General features: G+C 42.4%; 1 protein-coding gene, 1 long non-coding RNA gene and 1 pseudogene across 3 annotated transcripts; 1 reads left to right on the top strand and 2 right to left on the bottom strand.

The window, feature by feature from the left end:
* Window positions 1-2,009: 2,009 nt before the first annotated feature.
* LOC112660817 (ADP/ATP translocase 2-like) lies at window positions 2,010-6,139 on the bottom strand (annotated as a pseudogene).
* A 5,271-nt stretch (window positions 6,140-11,410) lies between these two features.
* Window positions 11,411-15,584, bottom strand: LOC112660766 (uncharacterized). The gene is made up of 2 exons (XR_003137192.3): window positions 14,621-15,584; window positions 11,411-14,462 (listed from the first exon to the last, which is right to left on the bottom strand). It is a non-coding gene; the product is annotated as an uncharacterized LOC112660766 (long non-coding RNA).
* Window positions 15,579-22,846, top strand: LOC112660765 (cytochrome c oxidase assembly factor 6 homolog). 2 transcript variants are annotated; one of them, XM_025448462.3, is made up of 3 exons: window positions 15,579-15,732; window positions 16,128-16,286; window positions 22,499-22,846. In XM_025448462.3, exons 2-3 carry the CDS (start codon window positions 16,143-16,145, stop codon window positions 22,592-22,594), a joined length of 240 nt encoding a protein of 79 aa, XP_025304247.1. In that variant the 5' UTR covers window positions 15,579-15,732; window positions 16,128-16,142; the 3' UTR covers window positions 22,595-22,846. The 2 variants fall into 2 exon arrangements, with proteins under 2 accessions (XP_025304247.1, XP_048964873.1); XM_049108916.1 differs by having other exon boundaries at window positions 15,729-15,893.
* The last annotated feature ends 4,420 nt before the right edge of the window (window positions 22,847-27,266 follow it).

The raw sequence follows: 27,266 nt of genomic DNA, 5'->3' as shown, positions 1-27,266 counted from the left end.
AAAGAGTCAGTCATATTTACAATTACACCAAAAAGCATAAGATACCTAGAAATAAACCTAACCAAAGAGGTAAAGGATCTATACCCTAAAAACTACAGAACACTTCTGAGAGAAATTGAGGAAGACACGAAGAGATGGAAAAATTTTCCATGCTCATGGATTGGAAGAACTAATATTGTGAAAATGTCAACGTTACCCAGGGCAATTTACACATTTAATGCAATCCCTATCAAAATACCATGAACTTTCTTCAGAGAGTTGGAACAAATCATCTTAAGACTTGTGTGGAATCAGAAAAGACCCCGAATAGCCAGGGGAATCTTAAAAAAGAAAACCATAAAAAAAAAAAAAAAGAAAACCATATCTGGGGCCATCACAATACCAGATTTCAGGTTGTACTACAAAGCTGTGGTCATCAAGACAGTGTGGTACTGGCACAAAAACAGACACATAGATCAATGGAACAAAATAGAGAACCCAGAAATGGGCCCTCAACTCTATGGTCAACTAATATTCGACAAAGCAGGAAAGACTATCCACTGGAAAAAGGACAGTCTCTTCAATAAATGGTGCTGGGAAAATTGGACAGCCACGTGCAGAAGAATGAAACTAGACCATTATCTTACACATACACACAGATAAACTCAAAATGGATGAAAGATATAAATGTGAGACAATAATCCATCAAAATCCTAGAGGAGAACAGGCAACACCCCTTTTGAACTTGGCTACAGCAACTTCTTGCAAGATATATCAATAAAGGCAAGGGAAACAAAAGCAAAAATGAATTATTGGGTCTTCATTACGATAAAAAGATTCTGCACAACAACAACAAAAAAAAAACACAGTCAACAAAACTAAAAGACAACCTACATAATGGGAGAAGATATTTGCAAATGACTTATCAGATAAAAGGCTAGTATCCAAGATCTCTAAAGAACTTATTAAACTCAACAGCAAGAAACAAACAATCCAATCTTGAAATGGGCAAAAGACATGAACAGAAATTTCACCAAAGAAGACATACACATGGCCAACAAGCACATGAGAAAATGCTCTGCATCACTGGCCATCAGGGAAATACAACTCAAAACCCCAATGAGATACCACCTCACACCAGTGAGAATGGGGAAAACTAACAAGACAGATAACAACAAATGTTAGAGGATGTGGAGAAAGGGGAACCCTCTTACACTGTTGGTGGGAATGTGAACTGGTGCAGCCACTCACGAAAACTGTGTGGAGGTTCCTCAAAGAATTAAAAATATATCTGCCCTATGACCCAGCAATTGCACTGCTGGGGATTTACCCCAAAGATACAGATGCAGTGAAACGCCGGGACACCTGCACCCCGATGTTTATAGCAACAATATCCACAATAGCCAAACTGTGGAAGGAGCCTCGGTGTCCATTGACAGATGAGTGGATAAAGAAGATGTGGTCTATGTATACAATGGAGTATTACTCAGCCTTTAGAAATGACAAATACCCACCATTTGCTTCAATGTGGATGGACCTGGAGGGTATTACGCTGAGTGAAATAAGTCAATCAGAAATGGCAAAACATTATATGGTCTCATTCATTTGGGGAATATAAAAATTAGTGAAAGGGAATAAAGGGAAAGGAGAGAAAATGAGTGAAAATATCAGTGAGGGTGACAGAACATGAGAGACACCTAACTCTCTTGGGAAATGAACAAGGGGTAGTGGAAGGGGAGGTGGATGGGGGTGTTGAGGTGACTGGGTGATGGGCACTGAGGGGGGAACTTGATGAGATGAGCACTGGATGTTATACTATATGTTGGCAAATTGAACTCCAATAAAAAATTTAAAAAAAAGTTATTTGGTTTCATAGGCTACTAAAACAATATTCTCATTAATATAAGGACTCTTATATCTAATTAATGTGTATTATTTCTTTAGTGATTGCTTACTTTAAATCAGCAATTTTTATTTTTCCTGTTTTTCAGATTTGACATTAATTTCTATGTTGCCCGTTCCACATGGACTAATGCCTGTATCTTGCTCCCAAGCAAAGATAACTCTATGTACATCTCTTATTTAGAACACTGGTCTTCCAAGAGGGGTGTGTAGGCTGTAATAGATGTATAATATGCTTTTTAGGGGATCCCTGCATGGCTCATTGGTTTAGCACCTGCCTTTGGCCCGGGCATGATCCTGGGGTCCCGGAGTTGAGTCCTGCATTGGGCTCCCTGCGTGGAGCCTGCTTATCCCTCTGCCTGTGTCTCTACCTGTGTGTGTGTGTGTGTGTGTGTGTGTGTGTGTGTGTGTCTCATGAATAAATAAATAAAATCTTTTTAAATAATAAAAATAAATAAAAAGTTTATTTTTATTTTTATTTTTATTTATTTTTTTTATTTTTTTTATTTTTTGGTAATCTCTATGCCCAACATGAGTCTCTAACTCATGACCTCAAGATCAAGGCACATGCTCTTCTGACTGAACCAGCCAGGGGGCCCTAGGAAACTCTTTATCTCTCCTTTTCTTCTGAGTGTTAATCTTCCTGGGTAGAGTATTCTTGTTTGCGAGTTTGTTTTCCTTTTAGCCCTTTGAATATATTATGCCACTCTCTCCTGGACTGCAAAGTTTCTGCTGAAAAATCAGCTGATATCCTTATGGGGTTTCCTTTGTGTGTAATGGATTTCTTCTCTTGCTGCTTTAAAAATTCCCTCTTTATCATTACTTTTTGCCATTTTAGTTATCACTTGTCTTGATGTAGAGGTCCTTGGATTACTCTTGGTAGGGGCTGTCTGTGATTCCTGGATCTGGATGTATGTGTCCTTCCCTAGATTAGACAAGTTTTTAGCTATTATTTATTGATATAAGTTTTCTGCCCCCCCTTCTCTTTCCCTTATTCTTCTGGGATCCTTTTAATATGAATGTTATTGTGCTTGATGATGCCACTGAGTTCCCTGCAGCTATTCTCATTTTTTAATTATTCTTTCTTCTTGCTGTCCAGTTTGGTAGTTTTCCATTACCTTGTCCTCCAGATCACTGATCTGTTCTTCTGCCTCCTCTAAACTGCTATGGATTCCCTCCAGTGTTTTTTTTTGTTTGTTTGTTTGTTTGTTTGTTTAGTTTTAGTTATTTTTTTCAGATATTTTTTATTTCTTCAAATTTATTTTTCAGGAATGACTGAAAAAAACATAATTGAGTCCCATCAAAATGGAAATGGCTTTACAAGAAAACTGGTCATATGAATATTACTGCTTCACATTTTCAACTAGTAAATAGTTGCTGTTGATAAATAGTCAACAGTCTGTCAAGAATGCTCAAGATATGTTATATAATACAGCATGCCTGTTCACAGGGGCAGGAGAGACCTAGAAAATAACTTATGTAAACTTCTTGATTTCATCAGACAAGACAAGCATAAAAGCACCACCATGACTCTGAGAACACTGGCATATGTGCCCTTGAAAAAAGCTTTGGCTCCTTCATCATGAGCAATCTTCCTCTAGTAGTCAAGCTTGCCTGTGTACATGACGTCAGTTACTTTGTACCCTGACTGTATCAACATATGGTGATGAACAATGTCAAATTGATGGGAAGTCAACCCAGGAATCACTGCTAATATTATCCAACTGATGAAGATATGAGTATTCTTGGGACCTGGAAGCATTCCTTTGCAGTGTCATATATACCAAAGTATAGCTCGGTAGATGATAATACTCTGCACAGACACATTAAAGCCTTGGCACAGACCCTTAATCCCATCAGATTTGTAGATCTTAGCCAGACAGTCACCACGGTCTCTGAATTCCCTTTCGGCTCCAGCTTTGCCTACTCAGTAGGGGCGAAATCAAGAGGATACACAAAATGCAAGGATGTGGCCAGTGGCACCACCTGACACTAGATTCCTTACAAAGTAGCACCAAAACTGGGTTCTCTTGTCCACATCACCCTAGAAGATCTGCTTGTATTTATCTTTGAAGGCAAAGTTGAGAGCCTGAATGGGAAGTATCTGATGACACTGGCCAGGTTATCATGTCAGAAGGAGAGGATTCCCTGCTCCCTGGGTATATAAGCCACGAAGTCTATAATGCCCTTGTATTGCTTATCTGTGGTGATTTGCTTGCTGGCATACTCCATCTACAACAGCAGCTTGACATACTTGATGGGTACTACTGTGGTCTTGGAGATGGCCGTGACTACTTCACCCACCAGGAAGTCCTTAGCAAAGGACACAGCAGCACCTGTCCTGTTGAAAAAGGAGGTGGGCTACTGCCTAGTTATTGAATTCTTCATGGTCTGATTGGTTCTGTTTTATATTTTCTCTGTCTTTGTTGATGTCTCACTGAAATCTTCCACTGTTTTCTCAAGTCAACCATTACTTTGAATTCTTTATCAAACATATGCCTCTCTATCACTTAGATATTTGCTGTGATATTGTCCTGTTTTTCATTTGGGACATATTTCTCTATCTCCTCATTTTGTCTCTCTGTGTTTGTTTCTATGTATTTAGGAGGTCAGCTTTGCCCCCTGGTCTTGAAAGTCATGGCCTTGTGTAGAAAACATCCTATGGTGCTCTTAGCACAATGCCCCCTAGTCACCAGAACCAGATGCTCCAGGAAGGTCTCCTAAATGGGCTGCATGCATTCTACTCTTGTGGCTGAGCCACATTTGCATTCAATCCTGTCTTCTAGAATGACTTGCTTTGCCCATGGAGCAGGGTCTGATCCTTGCACTGTTGAGAGGTCCGTTGGAGACCTCTGTAAGCTCCTCAGTGGGTGGGGTCAGCAGTTGGGCTAAGTGTCTGAAGTTAGCCTTTCTGCTGCAATTGTAGCTACACCAAACAGCAGGGCTTTCTCTTGCATGGCCAGCTTAAAGGTTCAACTCTTGGAACTGCAGATCTACTGGTGAGTTGAGTTATCTCTGCCTCTCCCTCAGTCTTTAGGGTGGCACTAATCCCTGCAGGGGCTGCTTTCAGGGTGTGGGATGGGTGCCTGACTAGGTGGGTTGGATGGAGTGGGGCCATAGGTGAATCCAGCGGCAGGTCATATGGTGCTAGCAAGCTCAGTGGAGAATGTTAGGGCTGATTCTCACAAGTGTGTTGCTACCTAGTAGGCTGGGGTAGGAGAGAAAAGGCAACTACCAGCATTCTTGTTCTTGGAGAAGTCTCCTAAAGATCCCTGTCCCTCCAGCACATGTTCTGAGATTAGTAAATAAGTCTCCTTTATGTATATATACCTGAGGTGCTTTTCAAACTGCTGCTTCTGTGCTGTGCCTCAGGCCAGGTTATTTATTATGCTGGCTCCTAAGAGCATGGACTCAGTTTCCTATCTCACTCTGGCTCTCTTGGAGTTAAGCCTGCTGATTTTTAAAATACCTGGAAGTAAGCCTTGCTGATCTTAAAAGCTTCTGAAGTTAAGCCCCACTGATTTCCAAAGCCAGATGTTATGGGGACTCATCTTCCCGGTGTGGAGCTCCAGTACCTGGGGTGGGATCTGCTCCTCTTGCTTCTCTGTTTCTCTGCACCTGCAATGTCTCACCTGGGATTTGGATCACAGCTGCATCTCCCCCCCCTCCGATGCCCCTTCCTGTGTGGCCTCATCTCTAGGATTAGCTGTGGAAGGTCTGTTCTGCCATAGCCTTTGGCTCATTTTCAGTTTGTTGCAGAAAAGTGACTGTTCGCTCAGCGTGTCTGTGGGATGAGGTGAGCTCAGGATTCTCCTCCTCCACCAACCTCCTCCTGTCTCTTGTGAAAATACTTATTTAGCAACATAATTTTGCTGAAATGATGGCAAGAAAAATGTATTTTGTAAAATAAATACCTACTTCTGTATAACTTACATATCACTGAAATATTTATGCCTTCCCTCCCACCCCAAACTCGTATGTTGAAATCCTAACCCCTGAGAAGTTGAGGCCTTTGGGAGTTGATTATGTCACAAGGGTGGAGCCCTCTTGAATACAACCAGTGCCATTATAAAAGAGATCCCATAGAGCTCCTACCCTCTGCCACATGGGGATACAGAGGAAGTCTAAGACCCAGAAGAGGACCCTTACCTGAGTCTGCTAGCACCCTGATCTCAGACTTCCACTTCTCAGGCTCCACAACCATGAGAAAGAATTTCTGTAGTATTCTGTATTCTGTTATAGCAGCGCAGACATCCATCCACTGGACCTCCAGATATGTAATAATTTAATTCATCCATCTTTGACATTTTTGCACTTCTTAGTCATATAAAAATCATATATTTAAACATATTTCATAATGTCACCATACGAAGCTACATTTGTCAAGGTAAAGGATAAAACATATTTTATTTTTAGGTTGATTCATAACTTTTACTAGCTATGTGGAACATGGGCTTCCATTTGTCCCAAGTGACTAGAAACAGGCCAGGATAGCCTGGAATAATTTAAAATATATTTGTAATCCTTATGAATGAAAATATATTACAGCCACCCATTTAAAAACAGATTCTCAGAGGGGATTTTAAAATGTCACTGTGTGCTACACATAGTAGGTAAAATGATGACAAAATGACAGGGGAAAAAGAGGTTAAATATAAGCGATTGAAAAATATATATATACTGAGGAAATGCTACAAAAAAGAAAGTAGATGAGATAGTATTAGATAATGTAATAGAATTCAAGGCCAGAAATATTAACTGCATATATATGGACTTTATATTGGTGGAATATATAATTATATACACCTAACAAGACATCCATCAGCTGTTATAATAGTTTCAAAATATAAGAAGAGAAATAGGCAAATTCATAATTATAGTGATATATTTTAATATGCCTCTCTGAGTAATCAGCAAATAATTCAATAAGAGAAATGTATGGGGTTTGAGCAAATAACCCAGTAGCTTAGCAGTCTAGATGGGTGATAGAATCATAGATACACAAAGAGGTACATTTATGCATATGTGGTAGGTAGGTAGGTAGGCTGACTGATTTACCCAGTGGGGGCTATAAATATTACAAACACCCATGGATTAATTTGAGATCTTACATCACATGCAGCAAGAATGGAATGTTTGAACTGGCATTGGGATAATAGAATGAAGGAGGTAGGGGCAGATTTCCATTTAAATAGGGAGATCTGAGGACTGCCTGGGCGCCTCAGTCGGTTAAGTGACCAACTCTTGGTTTTGGCTCAGGTTGTGATCTCAGGGTCATGAGACTGAGCCCCAGGTCAAGCTTCACACCTTGCCCACAGTCTGCTTGGACTCTCTCTCCCCCTGCTCTCCCCCTGTTCTCTCTTGCTCTCTCTCATTCTCTCACCCTCTGTCTCTCTTTCTAAAATAAGTAAGTAAATCTTTAAAAAATGAATGAATGAGTGAATGAATGAATGAATGATAGGGAGCTCTGAGTAGGATTTGGTGATCAGTGACTTGCAAGGAACAGGTGGTTGAGAAGAGACATTCTGGGCAGAAGGACCTGAGGGACCAGCCTGCGCAAAGGTTCTAGAGTAGGGAAGTGCTTAGTGAGTTTGAAGACAAGTAAGGCAGCGCTTAAATCCCTCTGACAGTGCCCTTCACATGTGGGTCTCTCTGCATGAAATACCCTCTGCCCCCTTCATAGAAAATGTCCACACATCCTACAAGGTAGGCTCAGAGTTCATCCTCCATGAAGGCCCTTGGTTCTCCCAGGAAGAATGTGTCCCTCTGTCTTTCATGCCCACAGCACTTGGCCCATAGCTCAGTCTCTGTGTATATCACATTGTGGCTTTTGGTTTTCATGTTTGACTCCCACCACCAAACTAGAACTAATAAAAGGCAAGGACTTAGTTCTGCTTCCCAGTAGGTCAGGCTCAGTACCTAAGACACTCAGTAAGTATTTATGGATCAAATGAAAGATGTCCTGTATTAAACACTACAATTCCTCTTTTTGCTACTCGTTTCCTGTCTTTCATGCAAACGTCAGGTGTGTTCCTGAGCATCTTCCATGTCTCTGTATTATGAAGAGCAATTGGAAAATTATCAATCCCTGCTCTGGTAGAGCTGAGAGGATCGATACAGGTGTGATGGGAGGAGAAAGGGTAATTAACAGCTCTGTTAGGAAAACACAGAACGGATGTAATCTCCAATCCCTGAGATTTCTTGAATAATTTCCATTGGCTGAGTCTGGCAGGATGTATGGGATTGGCTGCTGAGCCGGAAGGAGAAAGGTATCAGGGTGACACAGAGGTAAGAAGTAGTAAAGCCAGGGCAATGAGGGTGTGGGTGCAGGGCCACAAGGGGCCCGAGTGAAAGAGCAGAAAAGAGTGGGCCTAGCCAGGGCAGCTGGGGTTGGAACCCCCTCACCTCAAAGTGAGGCCCAGAGACCAAAGGGCTGTTTGTTCTCTGGGAATGGAGCCACACGATGCAGGCTGCACTTTGACAGCTTTGTCTGAGGGTGCAGAGTGGGGTTGATGGGAAAGAAAATATGGAGCTCAAACCATACAGGATCTGTTCCCCAAGGTCCTGGGTCCTATGGGGCTTGGCAGCAGCCTGAGGTCAGGACTGCATCACTCAGCAACCCCAAACCCTACTGAGCATGTGAAATGTGACTAGTCCAAGGTAAAACACGTTTTAAGTTAAAATACACGCTGGATTTAGAAGGCTTAGCATGAAAGAAAAGATCTTATTAATTACAGAGTGAAATGATATATATCATTTAGATTTATTAATTAATTAATTTATTTATTTGAGAGAGAGAGTATATGGGGAGGGGAGAGAGAATATCCAAGCCGACTCCCTGCTGAGCATGGAAATGGACCCAGGGCTTGACCTCAGGAGCCAGACATCAGGACCTGAGCTGAAACCAAGAGTCAGTCGCCTAACTGACCAAGCTACCCAGGCGCCCCAATGATAATATGTTAAATCTATTGGGATAAAGGAAGTGTATTACTACACTTAGTTTCACCCAAGTCGTACTTTGTTTATGTGGCTACTAGCAACTGTAAAATTACATGTGTAGCTTGACTTATGCTTCTCTTGGATAATGCAGCTCTCTATTAAATGGGGATAATTGAGTGCCTACTTCCATGGGTTGCTATAAAGATTAAATGAGGTCATAATTATAAAAGGTTTAGCCTGGTGCCTGACAAAGAGCAAATGGTCACAAAAAAAGAGGACCACCAAGCTATGACTGCACAGTGTATTTCATTGCCGCTAACATCCCCATTTTTGTTCCCACATTTCTGCAGCTTGGACACCAGGATGCACCCTACAGTTGACAGTGGAGTCACCTGTTCCCAGTTATAAAACATATTTGTCCTTGCCTGTGTACCCAGGTGCCCTGTGCTTCTCTTCCTTTAAATCCAAGATCAAATGACCCCTAAAATATCATAATATTAATGACTAGCACTTATCTTTTTCTTTGTCCTATAACTCTTCTCTATAATACTAACATATAGAATTTCTTTATGTTTGTTGCTTATTGTCTCTCATTTAGACTGAGCATTCCATGTTCATCTAGGTGGTTCTTTGCTGTCTCTCGAGCCCCTAAGACAGTGCTTGGCACACATTGAATAAATGAGCAAATGGCGATGCCTGGGTGGCTCAGTGGCTCAGCAGCGGTTGAACATCTGCCTTTGGCTCAGGGTGTGATCCTGGGGTCCTGGTATCAAGTCCCACATCAGGCTCCCTGCAGGGAGCCTGCTTCTCCCTCTGCCTATGTCTCTGCCTCTCTGTGTCTCTCATGAATAAATAAATAAAATCTTTTTTTAAAAATATGAGCAAATGAATGAAATCCTTTTATGTGATAGGCATTGTTCTAAGTGTTTGGCAGGTATTATTTCATTTAACATTTACAAGAAACCTAAGGTAGATATTACTATCATTCATATTCTCCATTAAGGAAACCAATGTATGCAAAGTTCCAGTCACCTGTCCACGGTCACACAGCTTGTCATCAGGGGAGGTAGGATTCAAGCCATCTGGCCCCAGAACCTACACCTTTATCTGGTACACTTTGCTGCCTTTCCAATAGCTCCTACTCTGGTTCGTTAGAGGACAGTATGGCCTACGTCTTCCACTAGACTGAGCTTCTCAAAGGCTGAGACCCATTCTCATTTGTCCTTTTCCCCCACAGCCTAGCACTGTGCCTGGCACTGAGCATGTGCTTCATGTCTCTGAAATAAGCCAGCTATACGAATATGGAGCAAGAAGCATGAGAGAAATTTCACAGGTTTCTAACTGGCAGACAAAGGACCAGTGAAAAGGAAGAGCATAGAATGGGAAACTCTTATGGAGAGAGGACATTATGGGTCCAATTTTGAGCTTATTGGAGTAATGGAAGGACAGTCCAAGAGGGACTGGGAAAGAGAATAGTGGCCCAAAGTTTCCTTTAGGACAAAAACGTAGACTCACAGGTCTTTCTGGCAGAAGTGGTATCTGAAGCTAGGAGAGTGAATCAGCCTGCCCAGGAAAACAGAGCAAAGGAAATGCAAGCAAAGAAAAAAATGAAGAAGGGAAAAAGATGGCTCCTTGGAGCATAGCTCTAGTTCATGGAAGGAAAAAGAACAGGAGCTGGTGCCGAGATGCAAAGGAAATTCAGAAGGGTCTCTGCAGCACCGCTGAAGTCAGAGGATCTTTCCCCAGTTTCTGTCCCTGTGTAGGTGTCTGTGACACTGTTTTGTAAAACAGTACAGATTATAAATAAAAAGTCCGTGGGCAGCAACTGAAAAACAGCACCTATATTTTCAGCGCTCCCGGGTCTGTCTGGCCCTGCCCAGCAGTGATTTGAGGGATCTACTCAGTTCTGACTGGAGCTGTACCCACAGGAAGTTTTCCTCTGGGTGGCAAGAGCCAGCACAGCCCTCCTCCCACTGACTTCTCTCCGCCTCCTCTCTCCTCCAGGCAGGTTGGGAGACTACACGCCCATGGTGTCAAGACAACACATTTGATATCATCTTTTGGCACTCCCTTTCTTACTAGCCCACAGCCTTCCACATTTTATAAGGGGAATCTAGCCTTTGCAGTTCTTACCCTGCATTGTGTTTTTGTTCATTTGCCTTATTGGCATCTCAAAATTTCTCTTTCCTTAGTCGTTTTGGCTCTGTTGGAGAAATCCGTGTTTCTCAGTTGGTGAAGCATGGACTATTGATTTTTCACCTAGAAGAGCATGTAAGATATTAAATCTATTAAAAATATAGTAGACACATTGTAAACGATCTGGGCAATCATTATTTTTACCTTTCTGTATACTAAAGATGACCTTTTTCAGACTAAACAATTACTCTATTTGTTTAAAAAGTGTGACATATAGGAGGGCACCTGGGTGGCCCAGTTGGTTGAGCATCAGACTCTTGGATTTGGCTCAGCCCCCACGTTGGGCTCTGAGCTCAGTGGGGAGTCTGTTTTAGATTCCCTCTCTCCCTCTCCAAATAAATAAATAAATCTTAAAAAAAAGAAAAGCTATGTATCATTCATACAGAAAACTGGATAAAACACACTTGTACAGTTTATTTAAAGAATAATTATAAAACAAACACCCAAGACCAGAAACAAAACTTTGTCAGCGCCTCAGAAGGTCCCTGTTCATTTCATCCTGATCATATCCCATTTTCCTTTTGTTAATGATTTTACTACTTACGAATGTATCCAGGATAGCTGAGTTTTGCAGTTTTTGGACCATAGGTAAGTGGAAATACACAGTATCTATTCTTTGTTTGACTTGCTCTTTTTACTCAATAGGAGATATATTATTGTAAATAGCTAAAAATGCTCCTTTCATTGCTGCATATTTCAGAATATGACTATACCATAATTTATTTGATTGTTGGTATAAGTTTGGGTTGTATGTTGTTTTTAGCTATAACAAAGATGCACATGTATAAGTGACTGTGCAGAATAGAATTTGAGTCAGAGTGAATGTATATCTTTAATCTTTAAATGCCACACTCTTGTCCAAAGTATCAATTGTATCAATCTATAGTATCATTTGTGTATGAGGATCCTTCCTCTTCATCCTTCTCAAACTTGTTACTAATTTTTAAATTATTATTGGGTCTGGTTGGTGTCTAACAGTGTTGCATTGTGATCTGAATGCTCACGTTTGTGGTTATTAACAAGGATGTATGTATCTTCTTATATTGCTCGTTTGTATTTCCTCTTTGGTACTAGCCCATTTAAGCCTTTTGCCTATTGTAAAAACTATATTTGTCTCTTTCTTGTTAATCTCCAAGTGTTCCTTATATAACCTGGGTACCAATTCTTTGTCTTACAAACTTCCACGTTGTGGTTTTGTCTTTTCCACTTGCTTTATGGTATTATTTGGTAAACAAAAGTTCTTAATTTTAATGTAGCTGAATTTATTGATCTTTTCCTTTATGGCTAAAAAAATTTTTTTTCTTGACCCCAAAGTCATAAAAATATTCTTCCGTAGGTCCATGCATTTTATCTGACATTCTTGGAGCCAGATGTGTTTTGTTCTTTGGACATTGGAAAGGTACTACTATGGAACACATACAACATATTTATGTAACATTCTCAAAAAGAACTGGGAGACCACGTATACTCAAAAACCAATATTTAAACATTACTATTTCTGTAGCAAAACCTATGTTACCTAATATATAAATAATGACTATAAAGAGCTTCCTATCACTAAGCCACATTTTTCACCTAATGAGTTCCAGAGTTTGGTGTTTCTGAAGTGTGGGGATTTTGTAATCAATACAGGTTATGGCAGCCTCATACAGTAAGGATGGAATTACTTTAAAGTTTAGAGGAAACCGCTGGTGGTGACATGGACCTGGAATTTGCGTGTGAAGATTCTTTCCTACTGATTTAAAATATGGTTTAAGAAGATTCATATTTTCTACTCTTGAGTAAGCCAGTTGTTTTTCTTGAAATTTGTGCATTTGTCTAAATTTTTTTTTGTCTAAATGTTAAATTGTTTATAAGATGTCCTTTTTTGACATATATAGCTTTCATTATTGATATAGGTTCAATCTCTTTTATTGTTCAATACTAAGATATTTATCAAAATTGACTAATAGACTAATAAAATTACTAGTCTTTTCTTAAGAAAAAAAAAAACAAAACGAACTTCCGGATTTTTAAACCATTGTGTGCTGTGGTCTGCTAGAGGATTGGCTCTGAACATACCAAAACAAAACACCAGCCTGTTTGTTGATTTCCATAGAGTGAATATTATCATGGACAACTTCAAGCCACTAATTTCATGTTAGTGGCCATGGAGTAGGGGAAAGGTATGCACAGTTGATTCTTCAGAGCCAGTAACAGATGGTTTCCCACACATTGCTTTTGTTACCCATTTCGTTCATTCCTGCTCTTAATATTATTTCTGTCATTTTACTTTTTGTTTTCCTTTTTCTGACTTCCTGAAAAGGGATGTTTAGCTAAGGACTTTTTAAGCCTCTTTTCTAATATATTTTGGGCTATAAATTTTCCTCTATGTCTTGTTTTAGCTGCATCTCACAGGCATCGCTGTTGTATTTTATTGTTCACCTCTTGTTATCATTATGACTCCTTCTCTGACCAGGATTTATATGGATTTGTTATAATTCTTTATTGATTTCTAGCTTAGTTGTGTAATGGTCAAAAAACATGCTGAATGATTTCAATCTTTAAAATTTATTAAGACTTGCTTTACAGCTAAGGATGTGGTTGATTTGGGGATGTTTTGCTTTCAAAAAACATACATTCTAATTTTGGTTGTGTTCTGTGTATATTCATTAGGTCAAGTTTATTATTCATATTATTCAAATTTTCTGTATCCTTACTGATTTTTCTTGTCTTAAAAATCACTGAGAAGGCTTATTAAGGTAACCTGACAGAATCATACTTTTTTCTTTGTAACTCAGTCAAGTTTTACTTTATTTATTTTACATATTTATCACTATGTATAAACTTAAAAATTTAAATATACTTCTTTTTTCAACTCAGAAGTCATCCAAGACCTTTTCTTTTTATATGTTGATTTCCATAGAGTGAATATTATCATCATGGACAATTTCAAGCCACTAATTTCATGTTAGTGGCCATGGAGTAGGGGAGAGGTATACACAGTTGATTCTTCTGAGCCAGTAACAGATGGTTTCTCCCACATTGCTTTTGTTTCTCATTTCATTCATTCCTGCTCTTAATATTATTTCTGTCATTTTACTTTGTTTTTGTTTTCCTTTTTCTGACTTCTTGAAAAGGAATTTTTTTTTTTTTGTATCTCATCATACTTAGCAGATATTATCTTTCTATAAACTGCCCTTGGTAGACATAGTGCAAAAGAAATGAGTGACTCTGGTAAAGATAACACATTCTACTACCCTATAGAGTCCACTAACTTACAGAAATACTAGCCATATTGTAGAACATATGTTTGGTGGTACTTAACTTCATATAGCTGCTCTGAAAATCTGCATATATTTAATTTGGAAAGGATCAAACACGAGCACTGAATGCGGAGCTGTACATTGTCATGAGTTTTATAAGCACTTCAGACCTTCAGCAGGACTAGATGATGCACATGGAACCTGTTAAAAAAAAGACCAGACACCAGATGACTAACTGACCTTTATCCATAAATGTACTTTTAAAGATTCTTCTCAGACTTATCAATTTGTTTATATATTTGAAACAACATCCGAAAGAAAGAAAGAACGAACGAACGAACGAACATCCTTTTGGGCACCTGGTGGCTCGGCTGGTCACGCGTCTGCTTTCCGCTCAGGTCCTGATCCTGGGGTCCTGGATCCAAGCACATCTGGCTCCCTGCTCCACCGGGAGCCTGCTTCTCCCTCTCCCCTCTGCCTACCACTCTGCCTGCTTGTGCTCTCTGTCTCTCTATTAAATCAATCAATCAGTCAATCTTAAAAAAAAAAAATAGCATCCTTTCAAAATATCTGGAGCAGCTCTTTTCATTCCTTTTTAAAAAATACCTTGGTGTTTGAGAAGTAAAAAAGCCATGAGTAAAATTTTTTTTTTAAGGCAACTATTTATTTTCTCCATTCCCCTGACCGCCTTGTACTGCCTTCCACAAGTTTCAGATCTAAGTCCACAGATCCTGCCTGTAAACTCTCCTCAGGCTCCCATCTTAGCTGTCACATCGCTGCGGGATGGAACGTAGGTTTCACATTCCTTCCCTAGACATCTCCAAATCTTCCATGCAGAGAAGCCACTGGAGTTCAAGGTAAGGTGACGACGTGGAGAAACGAACCAGGATGAAACCTCTCCCGGGGGACGAGGAGGTCAAGGCCTGGGGCTCGCAGCTTGGTTCACTTTCTTGCAGACCCTCGCGGGTCGAGGGCCCCCCGCCCACCTTCCTCCGACTCCGCTGCCCCCCCGCCACGCGCGCACCGCTCTGCAGGAGGCTCCGAGTACGCGGCCTAACACTCTCTAACGCTCGGTCCGGCTCGCGTCCCTCGGGCGCAAATTTCCACCCCAGGCCGCCTTGTCCAGCAGGGCTCCAACGTCAAGCCTTCCGGGCGGCGCGGGGAGAGACACACATAGAAAATTAGATTCCCGAAAGCACAGTCCCTCACAGCGGCTAAAAGCCTCGGGGAGAAAGGCGCCGGCCCACCGGCAAGGCCGAGGCCGCCGGAGCCGCGACGCCGCCCCACCCGGCCTCCACCTCCGCGCGCCCCAGGCCCCGCCCCCCTCGCCCGCCCCGCACGTCCGGACGGAAGTCGCCCCGTAGGAAAGACAGCGGGGCCGGAAGTCCCGCCCTCCCAGCGCCGGGAACGGGATCCCGTCAGGGTCACCCCGAGCCGGCGGCGGATTCGCCGCTGGAAGTGCTCTTAGGTGGTGAGTCCTGCGCCGTTTGAGCCCCCACCGGGCGGGGCGGGCCTCCGGCGCCAGGACGGCCCCGCACGGCCTCCTTTCCCCGCGTGTGGGTTTCACGACCGTCTCCTCCCGTCGGCGCCGAGGGGAGCCTGGTCCGGGCGGCCGTGAGTGCCTGCCGGCAGGTGGGCCCGGCTGGTCGTGCCCCGGGCGCGTGGGTTCCACCGGGAGCGGGCGCCGCGCTTCCTGAGCCCCGGGCGCCAGCGGCCCGGCTGCGTGTGGGAGACGAGCCTGGAAAGCGAGCGCCCTTACGGTCTCGTGAGCTTAGACGTGGTGGATCTCAGGCGCTTCGTCAGCGTCCCTGGGTGGGGAGCGGGGGCCGCTTGTCCTCGTTAACGCCAGTGCTGTTCTGGCTGCAGCCCGAGCCCTCGGAAATGGCGGCCCCGACCATGAAGGAGAGGCAGGCTTGCTGGGGAGCCCGGGATGAGTACTGGCGGTGCTTAGATGAGCACACGGAGGACGCGTCCCGGTGCGAGAAGCTAAGGAGCTCGTTCGAATCCAGCTGTCCCCAGCAGTGGGTAAGGCGCACGCGGGCGCGTCTCGCGCTGTCCCCGCGCGTGGGGCTCGGCGTGTGCGGGAGGCGGTGGAGGAGGCGCGCGCCGCGCGAGGGCGTGTGAGCCGCGGACCAAGCCCCGCTGAGGCCTCCGTGATCAGGCCGGTGGTCGGCGAAACGTCCCCTGACGTTTTGCAGGTTTGTTTCCAGTGATCTTTAGACAGTAACCAAAAATTCCGATCCTCCCAGTTGGTAGATTTCTCCAGGATCTTAAGAACAATATTTAATCTTGGGCGAGAGTTGGGCAATTCACTGGCGTAGAGCTACTGTCAGAAATAAAGCATTCCCTGTTGCCCACCCAAAATCGTATGGTCATTTAACCGAAATATTAGGAGTGGCTTAGGAAGTAGGAGGATGTTCCCATGATGGAGCTGCCCCCAGCTGCCCGCAGCTGCCCCCAGCGCCTCCCTGACAGGTGTTCCCCTGCTCTGCGCGGCACGTCCTTCCTCTGGGAGAGGGCTGGAGAGGGAGGGGAACTCACATTGAGCCCAGGGAATGTCCTGTTTGCAGTGCGTGACACTCGTGTATCCACGTCCTTTCAGGTGTCTGGTTTGCTCTCCGTTTCGGGGGGGAGGCCTCTGAGGGTCAGGGCACATCTTGTTCAGTATTGGTCAGAGGCAGAACTGTGATTCTGAGTCAGGCCCGGCTGGCCGACCTAAGGTTTAAACCTGAATTTGTGCTTTTCTTCTCCGTCATGCTGCTGCAGAGTATGCCACAAAGCTGTGAGGACAGCTCACCTTACAGAGGACACGGTTTAGGGTCTTCACGGTCACACCTCACGTTTCTAGATGACGTGGAGGTGGGGTGCAGGAGACCACGAGGGGTGGGGGTCATCCTGGAGGGCTGCACTGGGAGTGAATGCAGTCAGAAGAGGTTGCTTTAGACTAAGTCTTCTGTAAAATAGCATAATGCAACCGATCTCATGGGATTCCTATGAAGATTCAGTGTCTTACTTGACTTAGAAACAGAAACCTGTTAACTATGGGGTTTTGTGATTGCACTGTATAATGATTTAGGCAAAAAATGTTATACATCCCTGGTTTCCCATTAGGATTGATGCACCGAGAACTCGTGATTTAAGAAGTAGGTGGAGAATGTGGGCGCTTGGGCTGACACAGACCCAAGTCCTTGAGTGGCCTTTACTGCCTGTGCTTTCCTTTTCTCACTGGGCTCTCCAGCCCCTTGGTCACTGAGAGCAGGGCAGGACAGGGGCCGTGGGGGCCAGGGTGTTGGTGGTGGATTGTTCTCACCCCAGCCCCACATTTTCCCAGGAGAATTTTGTCCCCGTGAGACTTGACTTTTGCCAGCCTTGCCATGATTTCCCACTCAGGTGACATGTCATAATTATGTGGAGATTTTTTAAAGAGTTGTGTGCTAGACCTCACCTCAGATTTACTGAATATCTAGAAATAGAACTTGAGCTTTTTTTTTTAAATTTATTTTTTATTGGTGTTCAATTTACTAACATACAGAATAACCCCCAGTGCCGTCACCCATTCACTCCCACCCCCCGCCCTCCTCCCCTTCCACCACCCCTAGTTCGTTTCCCAGAGTTAGCAGTCTTTACGTTCTGTCTCCCTTTCTGATATTTCCCACACATTTCTTCTCCCTTCCCTTATATTCCCTTTCACTATTATTTATATTCCCCAAATGAATGAGAACATATAATGTTTGTCCTTCTCCGACTGACTTACTTCACTCAGCAGAACTTGAGCTTTTGAAACAGCTCTGGCTCTACAGGTGATTCTGATAACCATCGATGGGAATCTCTGTCTTAACCGCTCTGTAAAGTCACACTTCATCCTGTTTTTAGCCTTTCTCTCTCCTTGGAAACTCCCTGCTTTCTCTCGAGCCTGGTGATTAGCAGACCCTCCCACTCCCCTACTTTCTGGGCAGCTCCTGTTCTCTGTATCATAAAGGATTTTTTACAGCCAGTCAGTTGCTTCCTTATTCTCCGTCCCTTCCACTTGGCACTGGCTGAGTGCCATGCCCAGGGGGCCGCACCGTTCCAGGGTACTCTGTCCTGGGCATAGCTCATTTACTGAGTATGTGCTTTGAGCACTTCAGAGGTGTCCTCCAACTCTGCTATTCCTCATGGTAACTGTCACCTAGTTTTGCAGACAAGGACACAGGTGCATTGAAATGAAGTCACCATTAAGTGCAGAGCCTGGATTTGAGCTCGGAGGTCTGGACCTCATGCTTTTCCTTTCTCCACATATTCCCTCCTGGACCTGTCATGCAAGAAGAGGATCCACGAAAATAGCCTGCACAAGCCGCATGGTGTCCTAGAAACTTAGTCATAACTGTAGTTATTTAAATACAAAGTGCTATCTCCTTGGATGCCATTATGATTCCTTCCCCTAGTCTTCCTCCTCCATGTCTAGCGGCCATGCCTCTTGGGGAACTATCCTGTGCATCTCTTAAATGCCAGGGCTCTTCTAAGCTGTTCACTACCTCAAGGCAATCTCTTAAATGCCAGGGCTCTTCTAAGCTGTTCACTACCTCAAGGCAATCTGGTCTCAGGTGTTGATGCTTAGCCTGCAGCTCCAGCCTGGCCCTTTCTCCAACCAGAGGCACTTGCTGAGCTAAAGCTGCTTAACAGGTTCAGATGTTTAGGTGCTCACAGGACTAACTCTGACCTCTGCATATATGAGACTGAACGCTTATCCATCCTATACCCAGCAGGCCTCTCGTCTGTGCTCCTAACCTCAATGAAAGACACCAACATCAGCACAGTCCCAGAGGCCAGGGCCTCTGCCTTTAACTGAGTGAGCATCCTCAGGAGGGAAGCAGGACAACACAGCAGCCCTGCAGTGGGGGCAGGCCCAGGTTGTTTAAGGAACAGCAAGGAGAGAGTAGCAGAAGTTAGGGTCAGAGAGGTGATAGGAGGCCAGGGCCAGTGGTATTTACTCGGAGTGCTATAGGAAGCTACTGGAGAGCTCTGAGTTTGGCAGGAAGGGTACCTGGGAGGATACAGAGGGAATCCGTGGAAAGGTGGTGGGGTCAGTGGGTTGTCAGCATTAGGGTCCTACAGAGAAAAGGAAGAAGCAGTGATCGGAGAATTGGTAGCCAATTCAGAATGGGAGGATTAGGGAGAAGCTGGTGAGGCCAAGACTACGCTGTGATCCTGGGATGAGACAGGTTGCAGGACAAGATCACTGACGAGGTTAAGGAGCTGAGAGATCCAAGCTGCAGGACTGACCATGCGGACATGGAGCCATGCAAGCAATAGGACAGGAGTGCTGGTTTAGTGAGCAGTCTGCAAAGCTGTAGCGGACCCCAACTGAGGAGGGAGGCAGTGTAGCAAAGTGTTCCAGCTGACTTCAGCTTTTGATAGTGTTGTGTTTGTTGTAGGTGTTTAGAACACTCTCACAGTTCTTCCATAGTGTTCCTTCTGAGCCTGCTCCCCCCTCACCTATGAGCTCTGCTCAGAGATTGCCTGTTGAAGTCGTACCCAGTAGCCATACACTAGAAACGGAGAGACTTTTCCAGAGCCAAGTGTGAGAAGGGGGAGGTACGTGGGGGCAAGGGGGGGGGTCATAAAAGTATTGTTTGGGTCCAGTCTGAGGCATTTTTTTTTTATTAGCTTTAATTTTTCATTCAGTCTCGTACTCGTGTGTCTGTTTTATACAGTAGGAACTAAGGCTCAGACTTTGTTCGAGGTCTGCTAAGCAGTAAGTAGTAAATAAATGTGTTACATAGTAAGTATGTCATACAACTAAAATGCTGTCATCAGAATGAATTTCTCTTCTCTAGTGCTTTGCTGCTTTGATGGCGCTCAGTAGCCTAACTTGTGTAACAGGCCTGTTGAAAGTCCTGTTGGTTCTTCACTGAGGAAGGAGCAGGGATGAGATCCATCATTCATCCCAGCATTATCCAAGACACTTGATCCCAATGTCACTTTCAGAAATCCCAGTGTTCTGGCATTGGTGCTGCTTTCTGCCTCTCCTGTAACAGCTCAGGGATACCAGCATCACGTGTATACAGTCCTTCTCAGTCAGTGCTCCTTGGCTCCTGAGCCTCTAGAGAGGTCACATTGCCCCACGTTGAGGATCCTCGAATGTTAACTGAGGAGGGGAAAGCTGGAGTGGAGAGCGGTCCAGGCAGTGTGTGGGCCATGCAAAGGCATGGAAGCACGGCGCACAAGAAATAAGCACATCCGGGAACCAGAGCAGTGCTGAACGGCCAGCATTTCAGGGACTGGTGGCAGATTCAGAAAGGACTGACAGGTGGGTAGAGAATAAGCCATGGACAGCCTTGTTTGAGAAGTTGGATGTGGAGCTTCAAGTCTGTAGGGTTGCCCTGAAACACCTTCCAGCAAGGGACATGACCAGATTTGGGTTTCACAAAAGATCATATTTGGCAGCAGTGTGGCCGGTGAATTAAGGAGGGTAGAGAAACTGGTTCAAGTCCTATTACAACAGTCCGAATGAGAAACGAGGGCCTGTCAGGTGTGGAGAGGGAGCGGGATCGAAGCATTTAGGTGGACAAAGGTGCGTTCACTGAAAGAAGTATTAAGAGAAACACATTTGAAAAAGAGCTTGGTTCGGGATGAGTTGGGACCAACGTGCTAATAGGACATCTCCATGCAATTATTGGATAGGCAGTTGGAGATGTGACAGGATCTGTCGCAAAGATCTGTTAACACAAATGTACAGACACTGTCCACTTCTTCCTGTGGTGTCTTTTATGCAGAATACCCATCCTAGCCAACGGGGGGAGGTACCCTGGGGTCTGGTAACCAGGGAGAGTGCACATCACAGGAACTGTGCGCATCTCCCAAGCGCAGGAAAGGAATCATCAGAGGATTTCAGGGCAGGGTGGAAGTTAGGTAAAAGTGAAATGAAGCCATGCTCTGATAAGCTCAAAGCAGTGCTGCATATAAACAGGTCATTGTCTGCTCTGGACTGAGAAAGGGACCCAGGGTCCTATTTTCTTAAAGATGAATGTCATGTTCAGAAATCCCTTATCTGAGATCTTGCTTCTGGGCTGGAAATCAAGGCTGCTTCCTTGTGTTAAATTGCCTTAGATCCCCTAAGCAAAAGTAGGAGATTTCATTTTTATTGATATAATACATTTCTGAGAGTCTTTGGTTTTCAGAGGACAAGGTTTTTTGGCCAGCAAGAAAGCCATAGTCAGAGGGGACTGTTAGGACATTCCATGGCTATTGTCTCCTCAGGAGAAATTTTAACTCTATACCTGGCTTATCTGTCCCTCTCATGTCAGCTTGAGACAGAAGTATACATTCTCAGTCTAACTTTCACATAGACTTTAATTCTTAAGTTATTCAGTGGAGTTAAAAAGCTTTTAACAGAAGAACTAGTGTTTTTTTTTTTTAATCCGGACAATGAGAATGGTGTTCTGTCTCTGCCTTGTTTGCAAAGCAGCTCAGATATAGAAACTGTGACAGTTTTGTCTGTGACCTTGATTTTCTACGGTAATTTTACTGTTTCAGGACATGGGGCTTTAAGGTACTTCAAATTCCCTATGGCAAGAGAAGGATATAAAAAAGATAAAGTCTTTATTAAAGTTTTACCATCCACTCAATTTATAAATACAATATTTAACTATTTGTTACAATGTGTGTTTCTGGATGAGATAAATGATCACAGCTGATAAACTACAAAATTTGCTGAACTTACAGTTGATAAGAAAAACTTGTACAGGGCAGCCCTGGTGGCTCAGCGGTTTAGCGCCGCCTTTGGCCCGGGGCCTGATCTCGGAGACCCAGGATCTAATCCTACGTCAGGCTCCCTGCATGGAGCCTGCTTCCCCCTCTCCCTATGTCTCTGCCTCTGTCTCTCATGAATAAATGAGTAAAATCTTAAAAAACAAACAAACAAACAAAAAATTGTACAGTGTCTTTAAATCATGAAGTTTTATGGTCTATGAACTCTCTGAGCCCACATGGCAAGGTTCACAAGTCCAAGCACAGGGACATTTCTCCAGAAGGTTCATGGGTTATTTGAATTCTCAACAGGATCTATAACTCAGAAAGGGTTAGGGCTCACTGGTTTACACTTTCTGTGGGGACTCTTCTACATCATAGGCATTGATTCAGAATGATTTCTAGAATACAAATCACTTATGCCACTTACTCAACTTATGTTGATAAGTTGTTAACATTTAAGTCAGCTGCAAAACTTGCCCTTATTTCAAACACTTTTTTCTCAACAGATAAAATATTTTGATAAAAGAAGAGACTACTTAAAGTTCAAAGAAAAATTTGAAGCAGGACAATTCCAGCCTTCAAAAACAACCGCAAAGTCCTAGGCTGTTCCTGAACTTTTCAGAATGGTTGAAATTATTATTTCTGACCTTGCAAAAATGCTCCATGGACTATGGGACAGTAGTAGTTTGAATCATGGTGAACAATAGGACTGTTCCACATATACAGCTCTTTAAAATGATCAACTAACGGATTCCATCATTCATACTATGAAGAATTGAAATGGTATGAAGTATGCTTAGTTTTAGTAAGAAAGGTATATTTCAAGAAAAATTAAAGCCTATTATAAAAACCCATGTCCTTTTTTTTTTTTTTTTCGGTTGGAGTAGTAGGTGAATATTACAGATCTAAATACAGGCATGGCATACCTTGGAGATATTGCAGATTCAGTTTTAGACCACTACAATAAAGCAAATATCACAATAAAGCAAGTCAGGTGAGTTTTTTAAATTTCTCAGTGCATAGAAAAGTTATACACTATACTGAAATCTTAAGTGCACAATAGCATTAGGTCTAAAAAAAAATGCACACACCTTAAAAAAAATGCCAACCATCATCTGAGCCTTCAGCGAGCCATACTTCTTTTGCTGGTAGAGTGTCTTGATGTGGATGGCTACTCAAGGTGGTGGTTGCCAAAGGGTGGGTCACTCTGGCCTTTTCTTAAAGGTAATGAAGATGGACTCTTCCTTTCACAAGTGATTTCTCTTAACACCTTATGCTGTTTGACAGCCTTTTACCCATGGTAGAATTTGTTTTGAAATTGGAGTCCTCTCACATCCTGCCACTGCTTATCAACTAAGCTTAAGTAATATTCTAAATCCTTTGCTGCCATTTCAACCATCTTCACACCGGGAGTAGGTTCCATCTCAAGAAACCACTCTGCTCCTCCATAAGGAATAACTCATCCTTTCAAATTTGATCATGAGATTTGCAGCAACTCAACCCCATCTTCAGACTCCAGTTCTCTTACTGCTTCCACCACAGCTGCAGTGACTTCCTCCCCTGAAGCTCTGAACCACTCAGTCATCCATCGGGGGTTAGAATCCACTTCTTCCAAACTCCAGTTAATGCTGATTATTTTCACCTCTTCCCATGAGTCATGGATGTTCTTCATAGCATCTAGAATGGTCCTGCATCAGGCCCCCCATGAGGAGCCTGCTTCTCCCTCTGCCTATGTATCTGTCTGTGTCTCATGAATAAATAAGAACTTAAAAAACAAAACTGAGAAGTTCCTAGAACTAAGTGAACCTTAGATGGCAAGAAACAAGGTCAGCATACAAAAGAAACCTATTCCTATAAACCAGAATGTAATAATTGGAACATAAGATAAAAAATGTACCGTTTATAGTGGCACTTAAAAAAAAATAAAAGGAATACTTGGTATAAATCTATGTATAGGACCTAATCTGAGAACTATTAAAGCACAAAATACTTAAAGTCAGAGAAGATCTAATTAGATACACTGTAGTCAAGGACTGGAAAACTATTCTTAATATAATGTTAAATTCTCCCAATTTGTTCAACAGAATCCTGATCAAAATCCCAGCAAGCTTTTTTTTTGTGTAGACACTATTGACAAGCTGACTCTAAAACTTGCATGGAAAGGCAAAGGACTGAAATAGCCAAAACAGTTTTGAAAAGAACAGACTTAGATGATTCATATTACGTGATTTCAAGGCTTATTCTAAAGGTAATCAAAACTATGGTATTGGCAAAGGATTGATCCCTAATTTAGTAGAACAGAAAAGAGAGTTCAGAAATATACACATGAATAGAGTTGGCTGAGTTTGAACAAAGGTAACTCAGTGGAGAAAGAATCATCTTTTCAACAAATGGTGCTGGCAAGTACACATCCATATGAGACAAAATGAACCTTAACACACCTCACACCTTATTAAAAACAAACTCAAAATGGATTATAGCCCTAAATGCAAAATATAAAACTTCTAGAAGAAAACAGAGAGGAATTCTGCATTTTAGATTTGAAAATAATAAGTTTCAGATCACAATATCAAAAACACAGTCCACGGGAAAAAAAAGTTTTATAAAAGCTGAACTTTATAAAAACTAAAAATGTTTTCTCTGTAAAAGATTCTGTTAAGAAAAAGATAAATTACAGACTGGGAGAAAATATTTATAAGTCAGATGTCATAAAGACCTTGTATCCAATAAAGAATTCTTAAAACTCTTAAAAGGAAATCACCCAGGCTTTAAAAAATGGACAAATTACGTGAATATTGTCATATGTCTATTCATAGTACTGAATAATAACTAATATATTAGGAAAAGATCCTCCATATTAGTAGAGTAATGCAAATTAAAACCAGGATGCTCTATCACTACCCACTTATCAGAATAATTTAAAAAGCTGATGGTACCAAGTGCTGATAGGGCTACAGAGCAACAGAAACTTATTTTCACTGGTGGGAATGAAAAACAATAAAACCCCTTTGGAAAACAGTTTGGAATTTCTTATAAAGTTAAACTTAATGCTTACCTTATGACCCAGCAATCATACTCCTAGGTATTCTACCAAAGGAACTGAAAACAAAACCTATGTCTATAGCAGCTTCACTATATATAATTGCCAAAGACTGGAAACAACCCAGATTCCTACAACAGAGGAGTGGAAAAAACAGCTACATCTAACAATAGACTACTCAGCAATAAAAAGGGAATGTGTATCGTGTAGCAACATGGATGAACCTTCTATACTTTCTGTAAGAAGCCAGACCCAAAAGGTGATGTAGTATATGCTTCATTTACAGGATTTTGGAAAAGCCAAAATAAGTACAGAAAACAGATCAGTGGTTGGGAATGGGTTAAAGGATCAACTATGAGGGGGTCACACCAAGGAATTTTTAGGTGTTTAAATGGTCTTTATGTCACTGGTGGTGGATTTGCGACTATGCACTCATCAAAACCCAAAGAACTGTACACACTCAAGAGTGATTATGATTGCATGTATATTAAAGTAAGATCAACCAGGATTTTGGAGGGATTCTCATTTAGAATGTAGACTGTGATAAATGAATAGAATTATATTATAAATACAGGACATGAACTCACGGGAGGTGGATTAAGAATGAAGCTGATCTAAATAACTTTGAAAAACAGTGTTCTGACAGGATCCTATAAGGCTACAGACCAAAAGAACTTACAAACTCTGCTAATTTTTTTTTTTAACTCTGAAATTTAACAGAGTTCTGGTTCAGCAACTCTCAAAGTACACTAACGAGGAGTGTGTTTAAGTCAGAAAAAGCAGTTAAAAATAAATGAATGTCAGGATTAACCTTGTGGAGCTAAGAATTCACATTCATATTCACATCTAGACATTACACTTGTGCGCACATGGGTTGTAGACACCTAGATTCCCTAGCTCCATCCACCGAGAAGGCCTGCTTCTCAATGCTCCAGCAGCAGCAAGCACATCTAGCAACCAGCGCTCCTTGGAGAACTATTGGATTCTAGAACTGGGGGGCAGAAAATGAAAGTGCCTGGAGCACTGTATACTACCAGAGAGTAAGAAGTTCTAAAAGAAAAAAAAAAAAAAGAATTAGAAGAATGGAAACAGGTCGAAAGGACACAAGATCCAACCATCCACACTGATCTGAACAAATGACTGAATCTGGGACTAGTATTCCTTACAGAAGGATCCAGAGCCCTAAATGTAGAAGAAATGAGGGAAACACCAATTATCACCGTGAGAACACTGCAGGGAGCACCCATGGACGAGTACTAGAATGAGTTGGCAACACAATCAGGAAAAAGTTGATCAGCAAGCTTCCAAGTCTGTCTCTCACAATACTTCTTAATTACTGTACTTTCAACAACTACCCCCAGTCTTTCATACTCCTCCTTCCAAGAGGTGAAGTTTATTTTTTACCTGTGAGTGTAGGCTAGGCTTAGTGACCTGGCTTCTAACAAAGCATGGAAACTAAGAAATAGCAACTTCATTGAGAAGAACATGGCAAATACTGCCTTGACAAATGACCAGGGGAGTACGTCATGCTGAAATGTGATCACCAGGGGGTCCTTCTAAAAACCCCAAACCTCAGTCTGACCATGAGAAAACAAACAGTAGACAAACCCAAATCATGAGACGTTCACAAAATACCTGACTCAAAAGTGTCAAAGTCAGGGAAGACCATGAAAGATGGAAATTCTGGCAGAGATTGCAAGAGACTAAGGAGACCGGACCACCTAATGTGATGCAGTGTCCTGAAACAGAGAAGGGACGTTAGTGGGAAAATAAGAAATCTCAAGATAGGTCAGATCTGTAGACTGCAGTTTAGTGAACAGCACCATTACCAATGTTAATTTCCTAGTTTGGGTAAGTGTCCACAATTCTGTAAGACCCTAATAGAGGCATCTGGGTGAAGGCCATATGCAAACTATGTACTATCTTTGCAACTCTTCTGTCAAACCCAAATTATTTTAATAAACCTACAGAAGAAAAAAAAATATATATGCTGGTAACAGATTCTGAGATTTAAATATTACTAAAAAGGTCCCAGACATGATTGAAATTCATTGCTGGATGGTAATAAATGGTCACCATTAAATTTTAAAGTAATCTCAATATCAAAAACACCCTCAGAAGAACAGAAACAGTAAATCAGACTTCCTGGGCTCCTCTCTTACTCTTGGTGATGATGTGCAAGAATAATTCACTGTCTTTGCGTCGATGTGGACATTTGTCACAATACAGACTAT

Source organism: Canis lupus, chromosome 4, assembly GCF_003254725.2.
Source record: "Canis lupus dingo isolate Sandy chromosome 4, ASM325472v2, whole genome shotgun sequence".
In the NCBI taxonomy this organism is placed as follows: domain Eukaryota; kingdom Metazoa; phylum Chordata; class Mammalia; order Carnivora; family Canidae; genus Canis; species Canis lupus.
This window is presented reverse-complemented; position numbering and strand designations above follow the sequence as displayed.